At 36.4% G+C, this 20,932-nt stretch overlaps 1 protein-coding gene across 11 annotated transcripts in view; it reads right to left on the bottom strand.

Annotated features, from left to right (window-relative positions):
- The window catches only part of LOC124360855 (popeye domain-containing protein 3-like), a 166,717-nt gene that overhangs the window by 46,413 nt on the left and 99,372 nt on the right, over positions 1-20,932 (bottom strand). For 8 of the 11 annotated variants that reach the window (XM_046814815.1, XM_046814806.1, XM_046814809.1 and 5 more), the window contains 3 exons: positions 8,744-8,846; positions 5,788-5,928; positions 2,291-2,323 (listed from right to left, as the gene is read on the bottom strand). In XM_046814815.1, coding sequence (XP_046670771.1) covers positions 2,291-2,323; positions 5,788-5,928; positions 8,744-8,846 — 277 coding nt within the window. The remainder of the gene's footprint in view (positions 1-2,290; positions 2,324-5,787; positions 5,929-8,743; positions 8,847-20,932) is intronic. The other 3 variants (XR_006922283.1, XM_046814817.1, XM_046814816.1) reach the window with 1 other exon arrangement.

Here is a 20,932-nt window from a genome sequence, read left to right as displayed (position 1 = left end):
TAGGTTCAAAAATTCACTAAACTAGGTGAAATTTTCTAAATTAATCAAAGTCATCCTATCTACATTTAACTGTTACTTATATATACTACAGTTTCCAATGTCCTCTATGCCAAACCTACAAGTATATCTTCCTATTGGCCACAGCCACCTGATCAGTAGAACACTTAAAGAATCAAGCATGCAACACTTGAGTAATCTAAATTCTTAAAACAAGTTGAATATAAGAATCAGTCACACAATCATAGCTAACATGCTATTTTCAACTTGCCAATCAGAGAAAAAAACTGTTGTCACAAGTGTTTGCAATATCAGGTTACCACACACACTAAAGGTATATTTTGGAACTCCAAGACCTCTGTTTTCTTCTGATACATTATTACTTTCGAACAGAAAACAATAACTGTGTCACAGAACAATGTTCTGGAAGAGCTACATGGTTTGTACATCAATTCGAACCGGATAGCTCTGTACAATTCCAGACATCCACGAAAGGAATTTCCTCTGCACATCCTCGTTAGCTAAATCTCAGAAACTCCTATTCCAGATAATGGTGTCATACTTACGGTGGCGTCTGACCAAAGATCTATAGAACATCAGATAAGAAATCTCTCCCATTGAAAAATTCAGTGATCCTCACAACAAAGACTCAAGAGCCCTGGCATTTGTGACAGTACCATTATCAGGTTGATTATAAGCTTTAGTATATAACCAAAAGAATCCCTGAATAGAAGGTATTCAAAAGTCGTGCAAATTCTTCAGTAAATTTCTAACATGGGTGTAGATCTCATGTGGAAGAAGACATTTGTTTGCCCTGATCGGTGCATCGTGTCCAGGGCAGAAATCGACTTTGTTGCAGTTCATAAGTTTGAGATCTTTAGAACATTCTGATCTCAATGGAGCTGTGAAAGATTCAAACAATAGCGATTAAAATAAAAGCTTTGTCTTTTCTCTTCTGGATCATAATAGTGCAGCCATGACTGTCCCACGTCACTATATTCAAAAGAAAGCACGAATATCAACATTTGGGTTCTCCTGTGACGGAAAAGTTCAAAACACAACCATCCTCAAAAAAATCCTTTTGACTGTGTTTTGGGATACTCATTGAGTTTATGTGACCAATTATCTGGAACAAGGCGCGACAGTAAATTTTTCTCAATACATAGAGACTCTAAAACACCTCCAACGTCGAGTTTGTCATGTTAGAGGCAGCCTCGAGCCAATAACCTTGCAACACGACAACGCTTGTCCACACACTTCATGCAACTGAAGAGGCAATGAGAAAGCTGAAGTTTGAACCAATTCCACACCCTCCCTATTCTCCCGATCTAGCTCCCAGCAATTTTTATTTTTTCCCTCTACTCAAGAGAGATCTCAAGGGTACTGATTACACTTCAGACGATTCGGTAAAGCAGCTATTGCGTCCTGGATTCGAGAAAAATCTGAAGAATTTTTCAGTGACGAAATAAAAAAACTTGTTATACGTTGGGAGAATTGTGTTAGTCTTAATGGTGACTATGTTGAAAAATAAATTACTGATTGTGAAGCTTAAAAACTGTACTTTACTTTACTTTTCACCCGATCTCGATATTTCTTTTCTTTAACGTTCTACAAGCATGTGTACACTAATTTTCAGCCTGCCCTCGTAACTCACCAATAAAAACGCTGCAAGAGAGCAAAATCTACCCAGCCAAAATCTGAGAAGTGATCTAATTATTCTTAATAAATGGATAATAAACAAAGATACGAATGATCTTCATCCAGACAAAAAGATCAAATAGAAAGCCTAGTTAAACCTTGACTGCTGTGGTAGATCAGAGTTGTAATGACCAATATCAGAATACATAAACAAAGACAAAACTACCGGATCTGCGAACAAAAACGTGCACAGTTGAGCTTACCACACCACTAAATGTAATAAAACACACAACACATTAAAAAGTACAAAACATTAAAATTTACAATATTTTCGAACTACTGTTATACACGTTTACATAATTATCTTCAACAGAGTTATACTTAACTCTTCAAACACTCTTGTAAATTGCCAATAGATAAAAATAACTGCAAACAATGAATGAAATCAGTAATTTTAAAACGATACAACCACACAAAACATCCTCAACACCAAAAAGAGAAAATGAATGAAAAAATCAACTCTCTCAGGTGCAACCCTAGAGGATATTGTGACTAGGAGACTGTTACAGTCAAAATGCAAAGTCTTAGAATCACAAAAGACGGAACAACCAAACCAAACATATAACTATTAAATAAAACAAAACAATAAGCAGACCTCACTTAAAGACGCAGACGCGAGGACAGGCATCTGTAAGCAAACACATAAATACTAACTGTAAATTAAAGAAAGGAAAAATAACTAAAGAGCAAATTTTATTTTAAAAATTAAAAAGTACACAGTAGGAAATTGACTTGTGACTAAATTAAAATGAAGTTATCAACTCTAAATGTTGATATAAAAGAATGATACAAACTATTTGTAAATGTGATTAATATTCACTCTAGATTAACAAGACAATGTTCATAATCATTTGTCTTGTAAAGTACCTCACTTTAAAACTGTAAAAACTTTTACATTGGAAACATATTTCAGATTTTATATATACCATCTACCATCCTTCATGGAAAGTACACATTATGTGTCAATTAATTCTAGACCTCACATCTTCTTCTCGGAGATTGTACCATGTACTTAGGTCAAAAGGGAATTGACAAGATTTAATTTAAACTTATAAAATAATCTAACATTAATCTTACATTATTCACTATTTTTTACTATTAATCCATTTCAGAATATTTTAAACACCTTTATCTGCCAATCAACAATAAATCCAATTTCATCATAAACAATTACAACAAATCATAATTGTGTTGTTAATGTACAAAAAGCTACAGTGACAGAATTGACTTGTAAAGATGGAACGGATATTGTATAGATACAGTTATAAATTTGTATTAAGGAATAAAACACATTTGCAATAGTTGCAAAATGTTGTGAAAAATTTTAGTTTCTTTAGCGTACTCAGATTATTTCAGGGATATCACTTTATATTGTATATTAATAAATATAATTTATTCATTTTGGGGTGAGGATCATGATGTTTCCAGTTCTCATAGGTGCTAAGTCAGTATGTCCTAGAAGCACACAAATATTTTCTCTTCTAGAAAGAAAATGAACGAGAGATCTTAGGACAGAAGCCAAAAGGCTTAGTCTGGACATTCCAGAGTCCACTGAGCATCCAGAGGAGATTTTGGTGACTGGTGAGAAATGGGCATTGCCCCAAAAGATCTCAGAGCACTGTCCAAGGAGCTTAATCCATAGCTCAAAAGGCCACCGTACACGTACTAGCAAGCCGGATAGTTCTGCCTGATGGCGTGTATGGCGGCCTAAAGGAAGGGTTTAAGTAGAAGATGGTCAAAGATACCTGTGATAGATGGATCAAGTCCAAAGTGGAAAAAGACACAAATTAGGAGAACAAAAGGAGAATTCCGTGTAATCCCAAAAGTTGTCTTTTAATCAGACTACTGAAGATGCAAGTTTACGGACAAACAGAAGCAATTCCAAGTATAGTCCTGACTGTAACTGTAGACACAAAGGGGGACGAGTTCCTCCAAGCTTCCCAGGTATCACCTGAAGACAAGGCGTCTCTTTTGGAAGCCAAGAGATTGCTGATCGGCTCATAGGAAAACAAGAGTGCCTCAACCCATGGCAGTTGGTAAATCTGAAGATTGTGTCCGAGCGAGAAATTTCTCACAGAAGAATCACAACTCCCTATTTACAGAACAGTTTGAAAGACTCAAAGATTTTGGATTATAAAATAAACAAGGGTTTGTTAGCAACTGAGTGGAATATTCACCACAGCAGTGATGAGGAAAGGTCCACTCTGCTAACTCTGACTATGCTTCTGCAAATAAACTTGAGAAAGAGGGTCTGTGATTTAGCTTCAAGTTTGGGGAAAATCCAGTTAAAGCTCAAAAGAGTCCAAAGTTGATGAGCACCTCAGGGAGCAGGGAGGATTTTGCAGATGTATGACATTTTAGGGTTAAACAGAAGTAAGGGAGGTATAAAGGTCCTTTAGGGCCAAGTACAGTCCTAGACTAACCCCACAATAAAAAAAAATGTCATATATGTTTTTCTTACTTTTCTTCTTTTTACAAACAATTAAATTTTGATGATTTATTATTTTTATGATTAAATTAAAAGCAATGTTTTCATATCTTAGTGTTTTGCTATAAATCATCTTTCAATAAATATTATTTAACCAATAGGCATTTTACTAGAGTAAAAACCGAGTGGCAGATACAAATTATTCAAGAATATGATCATATTGTTCATTGGTGAAACGAGGTTGTAAATGGAGAGACAATTTATTTTGTGCAGGTAACCGGAAAATGTAATTATATTGTGCTTTAATAAAGGTTATTTGTCTTAGTTCATAGGCTGACACAGCCATTTGCACGACTGTCCTCTAAGTATTTTGGTTCACACCGTGTCAAAACGTTGCTAACACAATTAGAATCTTGAGATATTTAGGCCTCACTCTACAAAGCCGTATTCAGTCAACAAAGTTAAACTGAGTAGTGAATCAGTCAGTTTCAGTTTAACATCCATAGATTCAAAAAGTCTCTCCACATAGAGATGGAATATTTTAAGATGTAATTGTATTAAAAATGTTTTGACGTAACCCAGAAAACTAACACAATGCTTTTATCAAATTGACTTTTTTCCAGATACACAGAGAAGTATCCATGAACATTCTTGTGTTACATTAAGCACTCGTGTTAAAGAATGGAAGAACAGTAAATACATTAAAGACACTTCAAAAAAACGCTGCAAGAAAGGTTTTATACATATTTTTACAAATTAATGTCTAATAATCTTAATTTATTTTGTCTGTAGAAATTTGTGCCTCTTATTTTTTTATTACCTAATGATGGTATCACAAAAGGCAGCAGATATGATTAATTAAAATTTAGGGCTTTTAATATATTCTATATCGGTAACAGGCTATTAATTTATATTTATAAAAAAATATTTTGTTGCTTAATAAAATGATATAGGATACAATGCAGTGGTATACATACATACTACAAGATCGGATGTGACATTATAAACAACACATCGCAGTTGAAAATGTAGTAAGTTACTTTAACACACTGAATTTCATCTACATAAATTCCAGTTATTATCAAATTTCTTACAAGTGTAAAAAACATTTAAACTGATTTAGGCACTACGAGAAGCATTTTAAACTGTAGATAGATTTTTGACAGAAAATACTACCTTAGTCTGTAAGAAATTAATAAACGATCATTTAAGTGATTTCCTGGATTTTACAGAATACATTGTTTAAATTACTCACAATATTAAATCCACAAACATTGTATTAAATAACCCAAAAAATATATTAAAACTTAATATCACAATTGAAATTTAACCTCATAGAATCCAGACACAACATTATTACCAAAAAATGAATATGATAATTATTTTAAAAGAATTATAAACAGGAACAAGAAGTTATCTACGATCATTTCTACAGAGGTTTGTTTAATAAACTTTACCAATTATTAACTGAAATTAAATTCACTCAAATAATTAATTTTATTTTACCTAATTAAATAAAATTTATTTTGCACTTTTTGTAATGAATCATAATCTGGTCTTTTCAATAGATGGACACTTACTTTCTTACTTTTTGTTACTATGAGCTTGGTTTGATTATGAAAACACACATAGTACGAGTCACAGAACCAACTGAGATGGTGTACCTGCATAAGCTTCTTTACAACATCACGGCCGAGGATGTGGTCAAAGACAGCCTGCAGGAACTGGTCAGTGATGATGGACAACTTGAGTTTATCTCTGTGCCATAACAGCACTCGGGAATCCTCCATCGCTGTCACCGACACCTACGATATCATCAACTGTTAATTCTATTAATGTGACATCATCATCAGTTTCATAATCCCACCACGGGTGAGGATGAGGTCTAAAACAGAATGCAGGAACTGGTCAGTGATGATGGACAACTTGAGTTTATCTCTGTGCCATTACAGCACTCGGGAATCCTCCATCGCTGTCACCGACACCTACGATATCATCAACTGTTAATTCTATTAATGTGACATCATCATCAGTTTCCTAATCCCATCACGGGTGAGGATGAGGTCTAAAACAGAATGCAGGAACTGGTCAGTGATGATGGACAACTTGAGTTTATCTCTGTGCCATAACAGCACTCGGGAATCCTCCATCGCTGTCACCGACACCTACGATATCATCAACTGTTAATTCTATTAATGTGACATCATCATCAGTTTCATAATCCCACCACGGGTGAGGATGAGGTCTAAAACAGAATGCAGGAACTGGTCAGTGATGATGGACAACTTGAGTTTATCTCTGTGCCATAACAGCACTCGGGAATCCTCCATCGCTGTCACCGACACCTACGATATCATCAAAAATTAATTCTATAAGTGTGAGATCATCAGTTTCAAAACTTTTAATCAGTATAAATCAGAAAATGCTTCAAAGTTTGTCAAAATCACTATAAGCCAAAAAGTTTTTGTGGTTTCATAAAACCACTTTGGGTTTTTGAGAATATAATAAATTTTCCTGGTTCATTTTCGTTAATTTGTGATAGGGTTATCTTCTGATGGCGGGAGGCCTGCAAGGCTTGGATTCCAGATTTGTCAAATTTCAGTTGTGGACTGATTTTCAAAGGATATAGTCTCTTTGATGATTGTAAATATTTCCATGAAGTGTTTTTTAAACTAATCATAGGAATATCATCATTAAATTTAGGAGTCGTTACTCTTACTAAATCCACACCAATCACCTTTTTCCTCTATCAATATCATATGACTTATGTTTAAGGCATAGTGATGGCTATTTTAAGTTACGAAAACACCACTATATTCCTCCAGACCTCTTAGAAATTAGCAGAAAGTTGTCTTCCAGTCTTTGAATTTGGAACCATTTCTGAAAACTAACCTCAAGCTCCATGAGGTCAGTTATTCCAAAAAGGCCAGTAATGGAATGAGCGGAGGCATGTCGCCAGGATCTCAATTAACATATTTAAAGGGCATCGACTCATAACAAACCCTTACTCATAGAGCAGTCAACAACTTCATAATGAGTTAGACTCATCCCAAATGTTTCTCAGGAAATTCTTCAAAAACAATTGCAATGCCCATCTTACCATGAGGAGCACGACCATTAAATTCTCACTTGATTTGTGAAATCTAAAATTCTTCATCAATTGATGATGAATTGATTTCAGAATCGGGATCATACATTTTTATACTGCACTAAACATACATACAAAAATATTGTAAAGATATAAATATTCAAAGTACATTCAAATATAAAATTACAATGATTAAAAAGTAATTGTAACTTAACAGTGACAACTGCCTCTTATGTAATAAAACTCACTAAAACATTTCCCCTTCGTATGACAATCCAATGAATTTTTGTTACTATTCTTTTTTGACCTACAAAGAGATTTACTAAAAAATTACACAAATGAATCATATTCATAATAATGTTTTCAATTTAAACACAAGAATTCTTCCAAGTAGTCACCTCTAATTAAGAGATACTGATTAATATTACTTGAAATGGCAAGTTATTTTAAATTTTGGAGACAATGAATTTATTTCTCTGTATTCCCATGTCCTCTATGATGACATCACCACCTCTAACTCTCTTGGTGGGACATCTATAATTTTGGAAGACAATGGCCAAGGACGCTGTCAAAATTAATCAGCAGGAATCAGTCAGTGGTGGATAACTTAAACACATCTCTGTGTTACAAAAGCATTTACAGAGCTACCAAAAAGATATGCAAGAGGTACTTCTATGCCAGAAGAAAGCATTACGCACAATGATCAATGTGTACTACTGACTCATGTAAGCCCTTTTTTATGGAACATAATATACTTACTGTACCCTGCATTTTTATATTTCAAAGTTTAATGTACATTAAAGAAAATTTAGACATACTTAACATTAGAAGCTCAAATCATGATTACTCCACTCGATATCGAGATCTTATTGACTTAGAATTTGGTAGGCTGACTAAAACCCAGCACTCCTACTTCTATGTTGGTACTAAATTATTCAATAAGCTGCCTGTAAATGCCAAAGATGTCTCTTGTAATAATAATTGTTAAAATGTTTTGCATAAATGGTTAAAACAAAAAGCTTTGTATAATGTTAATGAAATGCTTATGTGTAATGTAGATAATTTATTCTTTTAAACTTTGTCTTTGACTTGCACTATTTACCATATATATATGAAGTATGTATTTATATTTATATTTTATATACTGTTGGTGTTTTATTGTAACCCTTCAGATAAAAGGACTTTGTTATTACAACGTATTTGTGGGACGACAATAAACATTCTTGATTCTTAATGCAACGTGACAATACTCATCTTTATATAAAGTTTAAACATTTTTACTCATTCACTAATGACAATGCACTAAATATTCAATATCATAATGTTAACCTGTTTGTTTGTATTTTTGCTAAAAAAGCTCCAGTTTTGTGTCAACTTAGATACACTTTTATTGACATATGGTATATTCCATGTTAGTAATCTGTGTTATGAAATTCGTATTTGGGGAAATTTTATTTGTAAAATTGCCTAATGGTCAATGAATTTCTTTATTTCTATTTTTAAATAGTGACTAAGTCACGGTTGAAGCTAACCTGAAAATACTCATCGGTAGACACTCCGAACCACTCTGGAGAGTCAAGGAACTGGTGGGGGAACACGATGTGGAGAGCACGGCCGTTCTGCGATACGACCAGCCTGAAACATCACAAATTATTGCAATTCTTGGTTTGTGGTTATATTTCGAATTTCAGTTGGCTCATGACAACATGCATTACAACAAAATTTAAAAACAAATTTACATTTAAAAAAAATTGAATAACTTTTTACTAATTAAAATTAATTGATTACAATTTAATTAATTAATTAATTGTACATTTAAATTATAATTAAATTTATAATTATTTATTATAATTACAAATAAATAATTAATACATTTATTTATTAATGTTATGTTTATTTATTGCAATTTATTTTAATTAATTACAATTTAATGTATTTTAATTAATTAAACTTTAATTTATTGTAATTAATTACACTGTAATTTATTTTAATTAAGTACACTTTAATTAATTTTAACTAATTACAATTTAATTTTTTTAAGTAATAACATTTAATTTATTTTAATAAATTACAATTTAATGTATTAATAATTTTAATCAAATTTAAATTTAATTACTTTTGGACTTTGAGAAAATTATTTTACTCCTACAATTACGTGAAATACAATTTAATTGTTTTCTATCCCAAAGTGTGTCTTTAGTTCACTACATGTTTGTGTCATTTTAATGGTCCATTGAATTGGAACTCATTCACACCTGAGATGTAATGGCTTGTTATCAAAAAATGATGACAAAGGTTTGTTTTAGTCACGAACAACATGGCTGGCGGTGTCACTTGTATCTTGCAACAGTCGCAAATTAATAGAGACTGTTTGGTCTTTGAAAGTTCAGCCCTAGGCTATTGTCACTTGAAGCTCTTCTTACAAACAACTCCCCCTTCCTCGCATATGCACTAGTTGTAACTTGAACTACAGCAGAATGAGCTGACAGAGTGAAACTTTAATGTTTTCTTATAGGTTTATAGTATTATATTTATTTATTTATGTAATTTAAATTGTAGAGTTTACGAGCTTTGGGAAAAGTTTTACATTCTATCCATTCCATGTTAGTACACAGTACTAGCTTTAAAGTTGCTCCATTAAAAAAAATCAAATACAATTTAAGATTGAAGGCCAATTAATAACGCAGAGTTGATTCAGTACCAGTTGTGTAGACACTTTTTTATTTGATAAATAATAATAACTATTTACGTACATATATTTGGCGAATGTTGTTTATGTCAAATTAATAAACTCCAGCACGAAATCAGATACTAGCCTGACATATCCAAAATATTAATTTTACTTAAGTATCAAAATACTTTAAAATAACATTACTTTCCTCTTGCTTTTTCAATAGCAAACTAGGTATTTAAAGTTGCATATAGGTTTGAATACTTAAAAAGCAGTAGTAACACTCAATCATCACTGTTCTCAAGATGGACACGCCCTGTTACATACGATCAGCTGTAGCTAGGTTACATATAAGTTCTGTCTTTAACACTCGTTTTCAGTTAAGATAGTACTAGCACGTCTTGTCGGTACTGATATCAATTTTCAGCCTGACTGAGTCATCGTTCTGTCTTTAACACTCGTTTTCAGTTAAGATAGTACTAGCACGTCTTGTCGGTACTGATATCAATTTTCAGCCTGACTGAGTCATCGTTCTGTCTGTAACACTCGTTTTCAGTTAAGATAGTACTAGCACGTCTTGTCGGTACTGATATCAATTTTCAGCCTGACTGAGTCATCGTTCTGTCTGTAACACTCGTTTTCAGTTAAGATAGTACTAGCACGTCTTGTCGGTACTGATATCAATTTTCAGCCTGACTGAGTCATCGTTCTGTCTGTAACACTCGTTTTCAGTTAAGATAGTACTAGCACGTCTTGTCGGTACTGATATCAATTTTCAGCCTGACTGAGTCATCGTTCTGTCTTTAACACTCGTTTTCAGTTAAGATAGTACTAGCACGTCTTGTCGGTACTGATATCAATTTTCAGCCTGACTGAGTCATCGTTCTGTCTTTAACACTCGTTTTCAGTTAAGATAGTACTAGCACGTCTTGTCGGTACTGATATCAATTTTCAGCCTGACTGAGTCATCGTTCTGTCTTTAACACTCGTTTTCAGTTAAGATAGTACTAGCACGTCTTGTCGGTACTGATATCAATTTTCAGCCTGACTGAGTCATCATTCTGTCTTTAACACTCGTTTTCAGTTAAGATAGTACTAGCACGTCTTGTCGGTACTGATATCAATTTTCAGCCTGACTGAGTCATCGTTCTGTCTTTAACACTCGTTTTCAGTTAAGATAGTACTAGCACGTCTTGTCGGTACTGATATCAATTTTCAGCCTGACTGAGTCATCGTTCTGTCTTTAACACTCGTTTTCAGTTAAGATAGTACTAGCACGTCTTGTCGGTACTGATATCAATTTTCAGCCTGACTGAGTCATCGTTCTGTCTTTAACAATCATTTTCAGTTAAGATAGTACTAGCACGTCTTGTCGGTACTGATATCAATTTTCAGCCTGACTGAGTCATCGTTCTGTCTTTAACAATCATTTTCAGTTAAGATAGTACTAGCACGTCTTGTCGGTACTGATATCAATTTTCAGCCTGACTGAGTCATCGTTCTGTCTTTAACACTCGTTTTCAGTTAAGATAGTACTAGCACGTCTTGTCGGTACTGATATCAATTTTCAGCCTGACTGAGTCATCGTTCTGTCTGTAACACTCGTTTTCAGTTAAGATAGTACTAGCACGTCTTGTCGGTACTGATATCAATTTTCAGCCTGACTGAGTCATCGTTCTGTCTTTAACACTCGTTTTCAGTTAAGATAGTACTAGCACGTCTTGTCGGTACTGATATCAATTTTCAGCCTGACTGAGTCATCGTTCTGTCTTTAACACTCGTTTTCAGTTAAGATAGTACTAGCACGTCTTGTCGGTACTGATATCAATTTTCAGCCTGACTGAGTCATCGTTCTGTCTTTAACACTCGTTTGAAGAAACCAAATATTAGTTTCTGAGAGGCGAGATTGGGAATTGTTCTAATAAATCTTATGAAGTGTTAATAAGAACTTTGTACCCGCTTCAGTAGAATACCGGAGACCGTGAGATATGAGTGTGTGCACCATAATGGAAGTCTGCTTCATCGGCCGAGGTTATGAGACAGTGCTTTGGAAAATTCGAGGAATCATCTTCGACTATTTTTGAAAGGGTGCTACACATATGTTTTACGCTATTATCAGATGACTTGAAAAGAGTCTCAGTATTAAAAATCGAGGCTGGCACATAAAACAGTCCCCTTTATGATCTTTTACTGAAGTTATTTATAGTAGCATAATTTATGGAGGCATGGCTTCCAAAACAACCAAGATCCTCAAAAGCTCTGCATTTGGTTGGTCTCTTCGACTTACAAAGATAAAATTATAAGATTATTTGTATAATCTATCTACCAGTAAAAATAACTGGTTGCCCGGGAAGAGTTTATACTAAAAAGGATATTGCGTAATCAAATGATCATTTCGTGATTTGTTCGGCTTCTACGAATAAAATTAAAAAATCAATTTGTCTGAAATTCCACCTCGAGACCATAAAGGACCAATAACGAGTGTTATTATATTTTACGGTACTCTTATTTTACTCTACGAATAGAAAGACTGCACAGTCACGAAACCAATTATCTATAATGTTGATTTTCACACATAATCGATTAATTCGACTCGAATTACAAATTCGGTCATTCCAATCGATTAGTCACTAAACATTAAGAAACTACTAGCGGTAGAACCAAACAATTACAGAAAGTCATCGAGAAGAATAGAATGTAACTGATGCGATTCCATTCTCGGCAATTTTAATTTGATGGTTGGCTAGGCAAGACCTTGAAACTATTGTACGCTGGGACCAGAGTTACTGGTGCCTGACGTTGACGCAACAGTGTCCAGCCTCATTGGTAACAATAATGATTTAATCATAGGCAACAGAAATGATGCGATTGAATACATATGTTACAAAGTCGACATATTTTTGTAAAAGTAATAGTTGAGAAAATAGCAGTTCATATAATAGTGAATTTTTTTAAACCCAAAATAACTTTATTTTTATACTGCCTAAATACTTACATCAAGTTTTGAAACAAGAAAAATGCCTTAACTTTCTGAAACTTGGAAAAACTTACAAGTATGATATGTTAATAGGTAAAGAAAAATACCACAACTTGTTTTATCTCTTCGGCGATTTCAATAAATAAGGTATCGTTTCTTTTAGAATTTTTCTTTATTTTAGTACATTTTTATACTGGAAATAGTTTTTAAGAAATTAATTATCACAAATTTTAACCGTAATTAAGCCGCAGTTTTGAATTTTGTTGACAAAAAATGTTTAATTCATTTAATTTGACGATTTTTACTAGATTAGCATATGTTGACAAATGTAACTTTCTACCGTTAATGGTTTCTTATACAAAATTTAATGTAAAAAACACAAACAGACGGACAGACGGAAAACGATGCATTTAAGGACATACATTTATAGGAACGTTTTGGTTTGTTTTGACACCAGGAACAACCTGTTGAAATTTGTCGGTGTATTTCAGTTACACCCTGTATATAATCCAAACGCATCCACTGCGTATCAGGCTTCCTTTCGACTCAGGGGTAGCAAAATTGTATATATATAAAATATATTATAACCATAAAACCCACTTGGTTTTTTAATTAAATTTTATGTATTTGCAACATTTTTTTTATCTTTGCCGACTACTGATGGGTAATACTGCGAACAAATGACAGGTTAACAACACAGTAAGCGCCAATTGTTTGTCATAATTTCTCTAAGGTTGTCAGCACTGATAGGAACAATGTTGCCAACTCTGGTGTGGACGCGACTTAGAGAAGAATGTCATCAGAAATGTGTTAATGGAAAATGATATTACCTTCCCCTTTGGAAGTAAATTTAATATCATACAAATCACCTGAAATATCCGTTTTGGAAACAATCGCGTTAATAAACAATTTTTGGGTGTTTATTTATTAATCACTATTGTATAATATCTCGCTTAAGATCATTAACACGTCACTCCCATTTCAAACCAACACAGAATTGTTACTAGCATTTGCTATAATCGCAGTAATTATGTCCACATTGTCCATTATGAATACAAAATAGAGTTCATATGTAAACGCAATAAATGTTTTACTGTCCCAGAAAATATGTCAGATGAAACTATTGAGTTCGAAGCAACCGAAACTGGCATTCCAATTAAGTAAGTTTCTCTGTAAGTAGAGTGTGTAACCACACACCCGCAGGGGCCGTGTTACTGAGAGTCGTGCTGCAAGTCTAACTGTCCATACTCCGCAACCACTTACGTCACAGTACAGCACAGTATGTTACCGAGAGTCGCGCTGCAAGTCTAACTGTCCATACTCCGCAACCACTTACGTCACAGTACAGCACAGTATGTTACCGAGAGTCGTGCTGCAAGTCTAACTGTCCATACTCCGCAACCACTTACGTCACAGTACAGCACAGTATGTTACCGAGAGTCGCGCTGCAAGTCTAACTGTCCATACTCCGCAACCACTTACGTCACAGTACAGCACAGTATGTTACCGAGAGTCGTGCTGCAAGTCTAACTGTCCATACTCCGCAACCACTTACGTCACAGTACAGCACAGTATGTTACCGAGAGTCGTGCTGCAAGTCTAACTGTCCATACTCCGCAACCACTTACGTCACAGTACAGCACAGTATGTTACCGAGAGTCGTGCTGCAAGTCTAACTGTCCATACTCCGCAACCACTTACGTCACAGTACAGCACAGTATGTTACCGAGAGTCGCGCTGCAAGTCTAACTGTCCATACTCCGCAACCACTTACGTCACAGTACAGCACAGTATGTTACCGAGAGTCGTGCTGCAAGTCTAACTGTCCATACTCCGCAACCACTTACGTCACAGTACAGCACAGTATGTTACCGAGAGTCGTGCTGCAAGTCTAACTGTCCATACTCCGCAACCACTTACGTCACAGTACAGCACAGTATGTTACCGAGAGTCGTGCTGCAAGTCTAACTGTCCATACTCCGCAACCACTTACGTCACAGTACAGCACAGTATGTTACCGAGAGTCGTGCTGCAAGTCTAACTGTCCATACTCCGCAACCACTTACGTCACAGTACAGCACAGTATGTTACCGAGAGTCGTGCTGCAAGTCTAACTGTCCATACTCCACAACCACTTACGTCACAGTACAGCACAGTATGTTACCGAGAGTCGTGCTGCAAGTCTAACTGTCCATACTCCGCAACCACTTACGTCACAGTACAGCACAGTATGTTACCGAGAGTCGTGCTGCAAGTCTAACTGTCCATACTCCGCAACCACTTACGTCACAGTACAGCACAGTGTGTCACCGAGAGTCGTGCTGCAAGTCTAACTGTCCATACTCCGCAACCACTTACGTCACAGTACAGCACAGTATGTTACCGAGAGTCGTGCTGCAAGTCTAACTGTCCATACTCCGCAACCACTTACGTCACAGTACAGCACAGTATGTTACCGAGAGTCGCGCTGCAAGTCTAACTGTCCATACTCCACAACCACTTACGTCACAGTACAGCACAGTATGTTACCGAGAGTCGCGCTGCAAGTCTAACTGTCCATACTCCGCAACCACTTACGTCACAGTACAGCACAGTATGTTACCGAGAGTCGTGCTGCAAGTCTAACTGTCCATACTCCGCAACCACTTACGTCACAGTACAGCACAGTATGTTACCGAGAGTCGTGCTGCAAGTCTAACTGTCCATACTCCGCAACCACTTACGTCACAGTACAGCACAGTATGTTACCGAGAGTCGTGCTGCAAGTCTAACTGTCCATACTCCACAACCACTTACGTCACAGTACAGCACAGTATGTTACCGAGAGTCGCGCTGCAAGTCTAACTGTCCATACTCCGCAACCACTTACGTCACAGTACAGCACAGTATGTTACCGAGAGTCGTGCTGCAAGTCTAACTGTCCATACTCCACAGCCACTTACGTCACAGTACAGCACAGTATGTTACCGAGAGTCGTGCTGCAAGTCTAACTGTCCATACTCCGCAACCACTTACGTCACAGTACAGCACAGTATGTTACCGAGAGTCGTGCTGCAAGTCTAACTGTCCATACTCCACAACCACTTACGTCACAGTACAGCACAGTATGTTACCGAGAGTCGTGCTGCAAGTCTAACTGTCCATACTCCGCAACCACTTACGTCACAGTACAGCACAGTATGTTACCGAGAGTCGTGCTGCAAGTCTAACTGTCCATACTCCGCAACCACTTACGTCACAGTACAGCACAGTATGTTACCGAGAGTCGCGCTGCAAGTCTAACTGTCCATACTCCGCAACCACTTACGTCACAGTACAGCACAGTATGTTACCGAGAGTCGCGCTGCAAGTCTAACTGTCCATACTCCGCAACCACTTACGTCACAGTACAGCACAGTATGTTACCGAGAGTCGTGCTGCAAGTCTAACTTCCATACTCCGCAACCACTTACGTCACAGTACAGCACAGTATGTTACCGAGAGTCGTGCTGCAAGTCTACTGTCCATACTCCAACCACTTACGTCACAGTACAGCACAGTGTGTTACCGAGAGTCGTGCTGCAAGTCTAACTGTCCATACTCCGCAACCACTTACGTCACAGTACAGCACAGTATGTTACCGAGAGTCGTGCTGCAAGTCTAACTGTCCATACTCCGCAACCACTTACGTCACAGTACAGCACAGTATGTTACCGAGAGTCGTGCTGCAAGTCTAACTGTCCATACTCCACAACCACTTACGTCACAGTACAGCACAGTATGTTACCGAGAGTCGTGCTGCAAGTCTAACTGTCCATACTCCACAACCACTTACGTCACAGTACAGCACAGTATGTTACCGAGAGTCGTGCTGCAAGTCTAACTGTCCATACTCCACAACCACTTACGTCACAGTACAGCACAGTATGTTACCGAGAGTCGCGCTGCAAGTCTAACTGTCCATACTCCACAACCACTTACGTCACAGTACAGCACAGTATGTTACCGAGTGTCATGCCGCAACTGCAAGTCTAACTGTCCATACTCCACAACCACTTACGTCACAGTACAGCACAGTATGTTACTGAGAGTCGTGCTGCAAGTCTAACTGTCCATACTCCACAACCACTTACGTCACAGTACAGCACAGTATGTTACCGAGAGTCGTGCTGCAAGTCTAACTGTCCATACTCCACAACCACTTACGTCACAGTACAGCATAGTATGTTACCGAGAGTCGTGCTGCAAGTCTAACTGTCCATACTCCACAACCACTTACGTCACAGTACAGCATAGTATGTTACCGAGAGTCGTGCTGCAAGTCTAACTGCCCATACTCCACAACCACTTACGTCACAGTACAGCACAGCATGTCACTGAGAGTCGTGCTTCAAGTCTAACGGTCCATACTCCACATCCACTTACGTTACAGTACAACACAGTATGTCACCGAGAGTAGTGTTGCAAGTCTAATTGTTATACTCCACAACCACTTACGTCACAGTACAGCAAATATGTTACAGAAAACCGTCCATACTCCACAACCACTCATGTCTCAGTACAGAAAATATGTTACTGAAAACCGTCCATACTCCACAACCACTCATGTCGCAGTACAGCAAATATGTTATTGAGAACCGTCCATACTCCACAACCACTCATGTCGCAGTACAGCAAATATGTTACTGAGAACTGTCTATACTCCACAACCACGTATGGATCAAAAAGTTAAAGTGTACGTTCTTGGATACTCCATTGTATCGTGTTATTAGAATTTTTTTCTTTTAAACGATTTTCGACCTTGTCTGCAAATAAGATCGCTGTCTCGCAATAAACATGTTGACATATGCATCTCAACAATTTCATGCTTCTTAAACACTAACAAAATTGCCAATGTTGACATATGCAAGCAAAGTCTAACGTAAAATCCAACTGAAAACTAGCAAGTCACGAGTAAACTTGGACAAAGCAATTACAATTGCAGGTTAATCTCTCGCGTCCCACACACAGCCATAATCCCAGTGTTACAATACATGTGAATTTACAGGCTGTAAGGCCCCTGCGCTAAGCAGTCCTACAGCCAACCCGACTCTGCCTTGCATTATGCATGGGTACTGCATCAGCTCATGTCCAGAGTTGTGATAAACATGTTTAATGTTATTGGTATTGTTATGTACGTTCTCAATTTCGTCACACATTGGACGCTTGCATACTCAATCGTTACTGTAATTCACTTAACATTATATATATGCCTGATAGATTAAAATTACAGGTGTACATCAAATTAACCTGTTTGGACCGCAGTTCTTTTTCAAATAACAATTTTAAAATTCAATATTTAGATTACAGATTTTAAAAATTAATAAGGACACGACGGTACATTCTTAAATCATGCCATTGTCTGTCCGTCTGTCCGACAATTCTTGATTTGAAGATCCTCGAGACTTTACACTTAGCCATGGAATCCTCTTGGTCCTAGAAAGAACCCTATTGATACTGGGGTCAAAGGTCAGGGGAAATCCGTCCGTCCGTCTACCCATCTATCCGTTAGCCCGTCCGTACTTTAACTCTTGATACGAAGGTCTTGGTACATATGATCGATCCTCTTGGTCCTTAGAGGAACCCTATTGATTTTTGGGTCAAGAGGTCAAAGCGCAGTCCGTCCGTTCGTCTATCCGTCTCCCATCTATCCGTTAGCCCGTCCGTACTTCTCTTGATACGAAGGTCTTGGTACATATGGTCCTCTTGGTCCTTCGAGGAACCCTATTGATTTTTGGGTCAAGAGGTCAAAGCGCAGTCCGTCCGTTCGTCTATCCGTCTCCCATCTATCCGTTAGCCCGTCCGTACTTCTCTTGATACGAAGGTCTTGGTACATATGATCGATCCTCTTGGTTCTTAGAGGAACCCTATTGATTTTTGGGTCAAGAGGTCAAAGCGCAGTCCTTCTGTTCGTCTATCCGTCTCCCATTTATCCGTTAGCCCATCCGAACTTCTCTTGATACGAAGGTCTTGGTACATATGATCCTCTTGGTCCTTCGAGGAACCCTATTGATTTTTGGGTCAAGAGGTAAAAGTTGTCCATACGATTTTCTCTTGTATCGGGTTATTTTAATGGCTTTTAAGACGATTCTGCCCTTTCCCAAAATGTCTAAAGTAGGAAAACCCATTAAACCTTAATTTAAAAAAGGCAAATCTATTAATCTAGAAGTAAAACGACCATCGTTTCTCCATATCTTTTGTTCACGCATTGACACTTTCTTTAGAGATGACGTATGATAGGTAACTTCAAAGAGCATCTTCCATTTTTCTCCCTCATTAGTCATTGTCCTTTGGATACTATAATAGCTGTAATCTACTACAGGATTGTTATCCACCGATTTTCTAGGTGTGGTTGACACAGTGCATAAAAATCTCTAAGTCTTAATGTGGTAGAAAGTGCTATAGTTTCATTCATTATATTGAGGTTTAGTTAAAGGTATTCCTCCACAGTTCATTCAGTTCTGAGATGTCTAGAAACTCTTGAAGGAGTAAAGCCCGTTTTGAAATCAATCAATAAATTCTTAGTTGTGCACAGGATGACAAATTACCATCTGATCACGTGGTAACTTGGAGGGGGATGGTTGAAAAAGAATGCACCCCTTGAACATCAATTCGGACATAACCTGATGTATCTACTACTTCAAAGCATTAGTATGAAATGCTAAAAATGCGGCTACATGTAACACAAAAATGCAGGATATTGTATCCGCCACGGTGGTTCACAAAGGGGTATCAGTGAATGAATGTAGACAATGAGAAAGAAGGTATTGCAGCTGAAAGCAGCTCGAGACAAATAGATGAAAGGCTCTTACTCCTTTTAATAATGACACCATGGAGTTCTCTTCTAATAATGAAATGTGTTGTTCCCCCATCCGACACTTAGTGTCGTGATTATGTTACTGTCAGAGCAAATTACATTTGTCCATTCATTGCAAATATCAAAGGACATTCGTAGGAAATAACCGTATTTTACACTTTTATCATTAATACAAATTATTAATTTATTGGAACTAATTTTATTTCAGTGCATTATTTAAAACTGTTAATGATTCATTCCAAAAAGATATTAAAATATTAATCTACCACAATTTTTTACTAGAACTAAATAGGGAAATTTTAATTATCGAAGTTAACCGCAAAATGTGGGATTTTTGAAAAACAATAATGCAGTTTATACTCGTACCATTCACATGTATATTGAATGCGGACATTTATTCTTTGGGTGCAGTCCTTAACCCTCCAACTGCCCTTAGTATTTTCCTTAAACGCTAAATCTGTAAAAATATCGTGTTTACTGTAAACCATGTATTTGATACAATTTTGTTCACAATGAGCAGTAGATACAATGATAATGTGACTAAGGTAAATATTTTAATTGGAATCCTTTTTGGTGAGTGGGGAAATACTTTTTATCATTTGTATGTAAAAAACGGGGGTTTTTACTGTAAATGTAACTTGTATTTGATATAATTTTGTTCACAATGCGCAGTAGATACACTGATAATAATGACTAAGGTAAATATTTTAATTGGAATCTTTTACGGTGAGTGGGGAAACCCTGTTTGTTATTTGTATGTAAAAACGGGGGGGTGTGACTAGAAAATAACAGTTCAGTACATACATTTCAAATTCCAAGCTATCCTAAATGTCACAGTTAGTCTAGTTTCATAAAATGTATAGTTTTGGATAAATAAATTAGTTTTAGAGCAAAAACTGAAAGTAGTCCAAGAAGCGTGGTTTTCATGATCAAAAACATATAAATTTGAAAAAATGGTTATAACCAGTAAACCTAACTATATTTTGGTATCATTTTAGTTTCAATAAACTAGAGAACACTACAATAATAAAAAAATTGAAAAAAATTAAAGGTTTTTATATTTTAAATATCTTCATATTTTAAATTTGATACCTATATATTTGTATTAAAAGATATTACTTAGTTGGGCAATACTCGTAATAAATATCACTAATCTAAAAATCCTAAAAAGTGTTGTATACGTATAATGTACAATTCGGTTATAAATGAAGCGGTTTCATTAAAGGAGGTAAAGCAAA

The sequence above is a fragment of the Homalodisca vitripennis genome, chromosome 4, assembly GCF_021130785.1.
Source record: "Homalodisca vitripennis isolate AUS2020 chromosome 4, UT_GWSS_2.1, whole genome shotgun sequence".
Lineage (NCBI taxonomy): Eukaryota > Metazoa > Arthropoda > Insecta > Hemiptera > Cicadellidae > Homalodisca > Homalodisca vitripennis.
The sequence above is the reverse complement of the archived record's forward strand: the minus strand, read 5'-3'. Positions and strand labels throughout refer to the sequence as shown.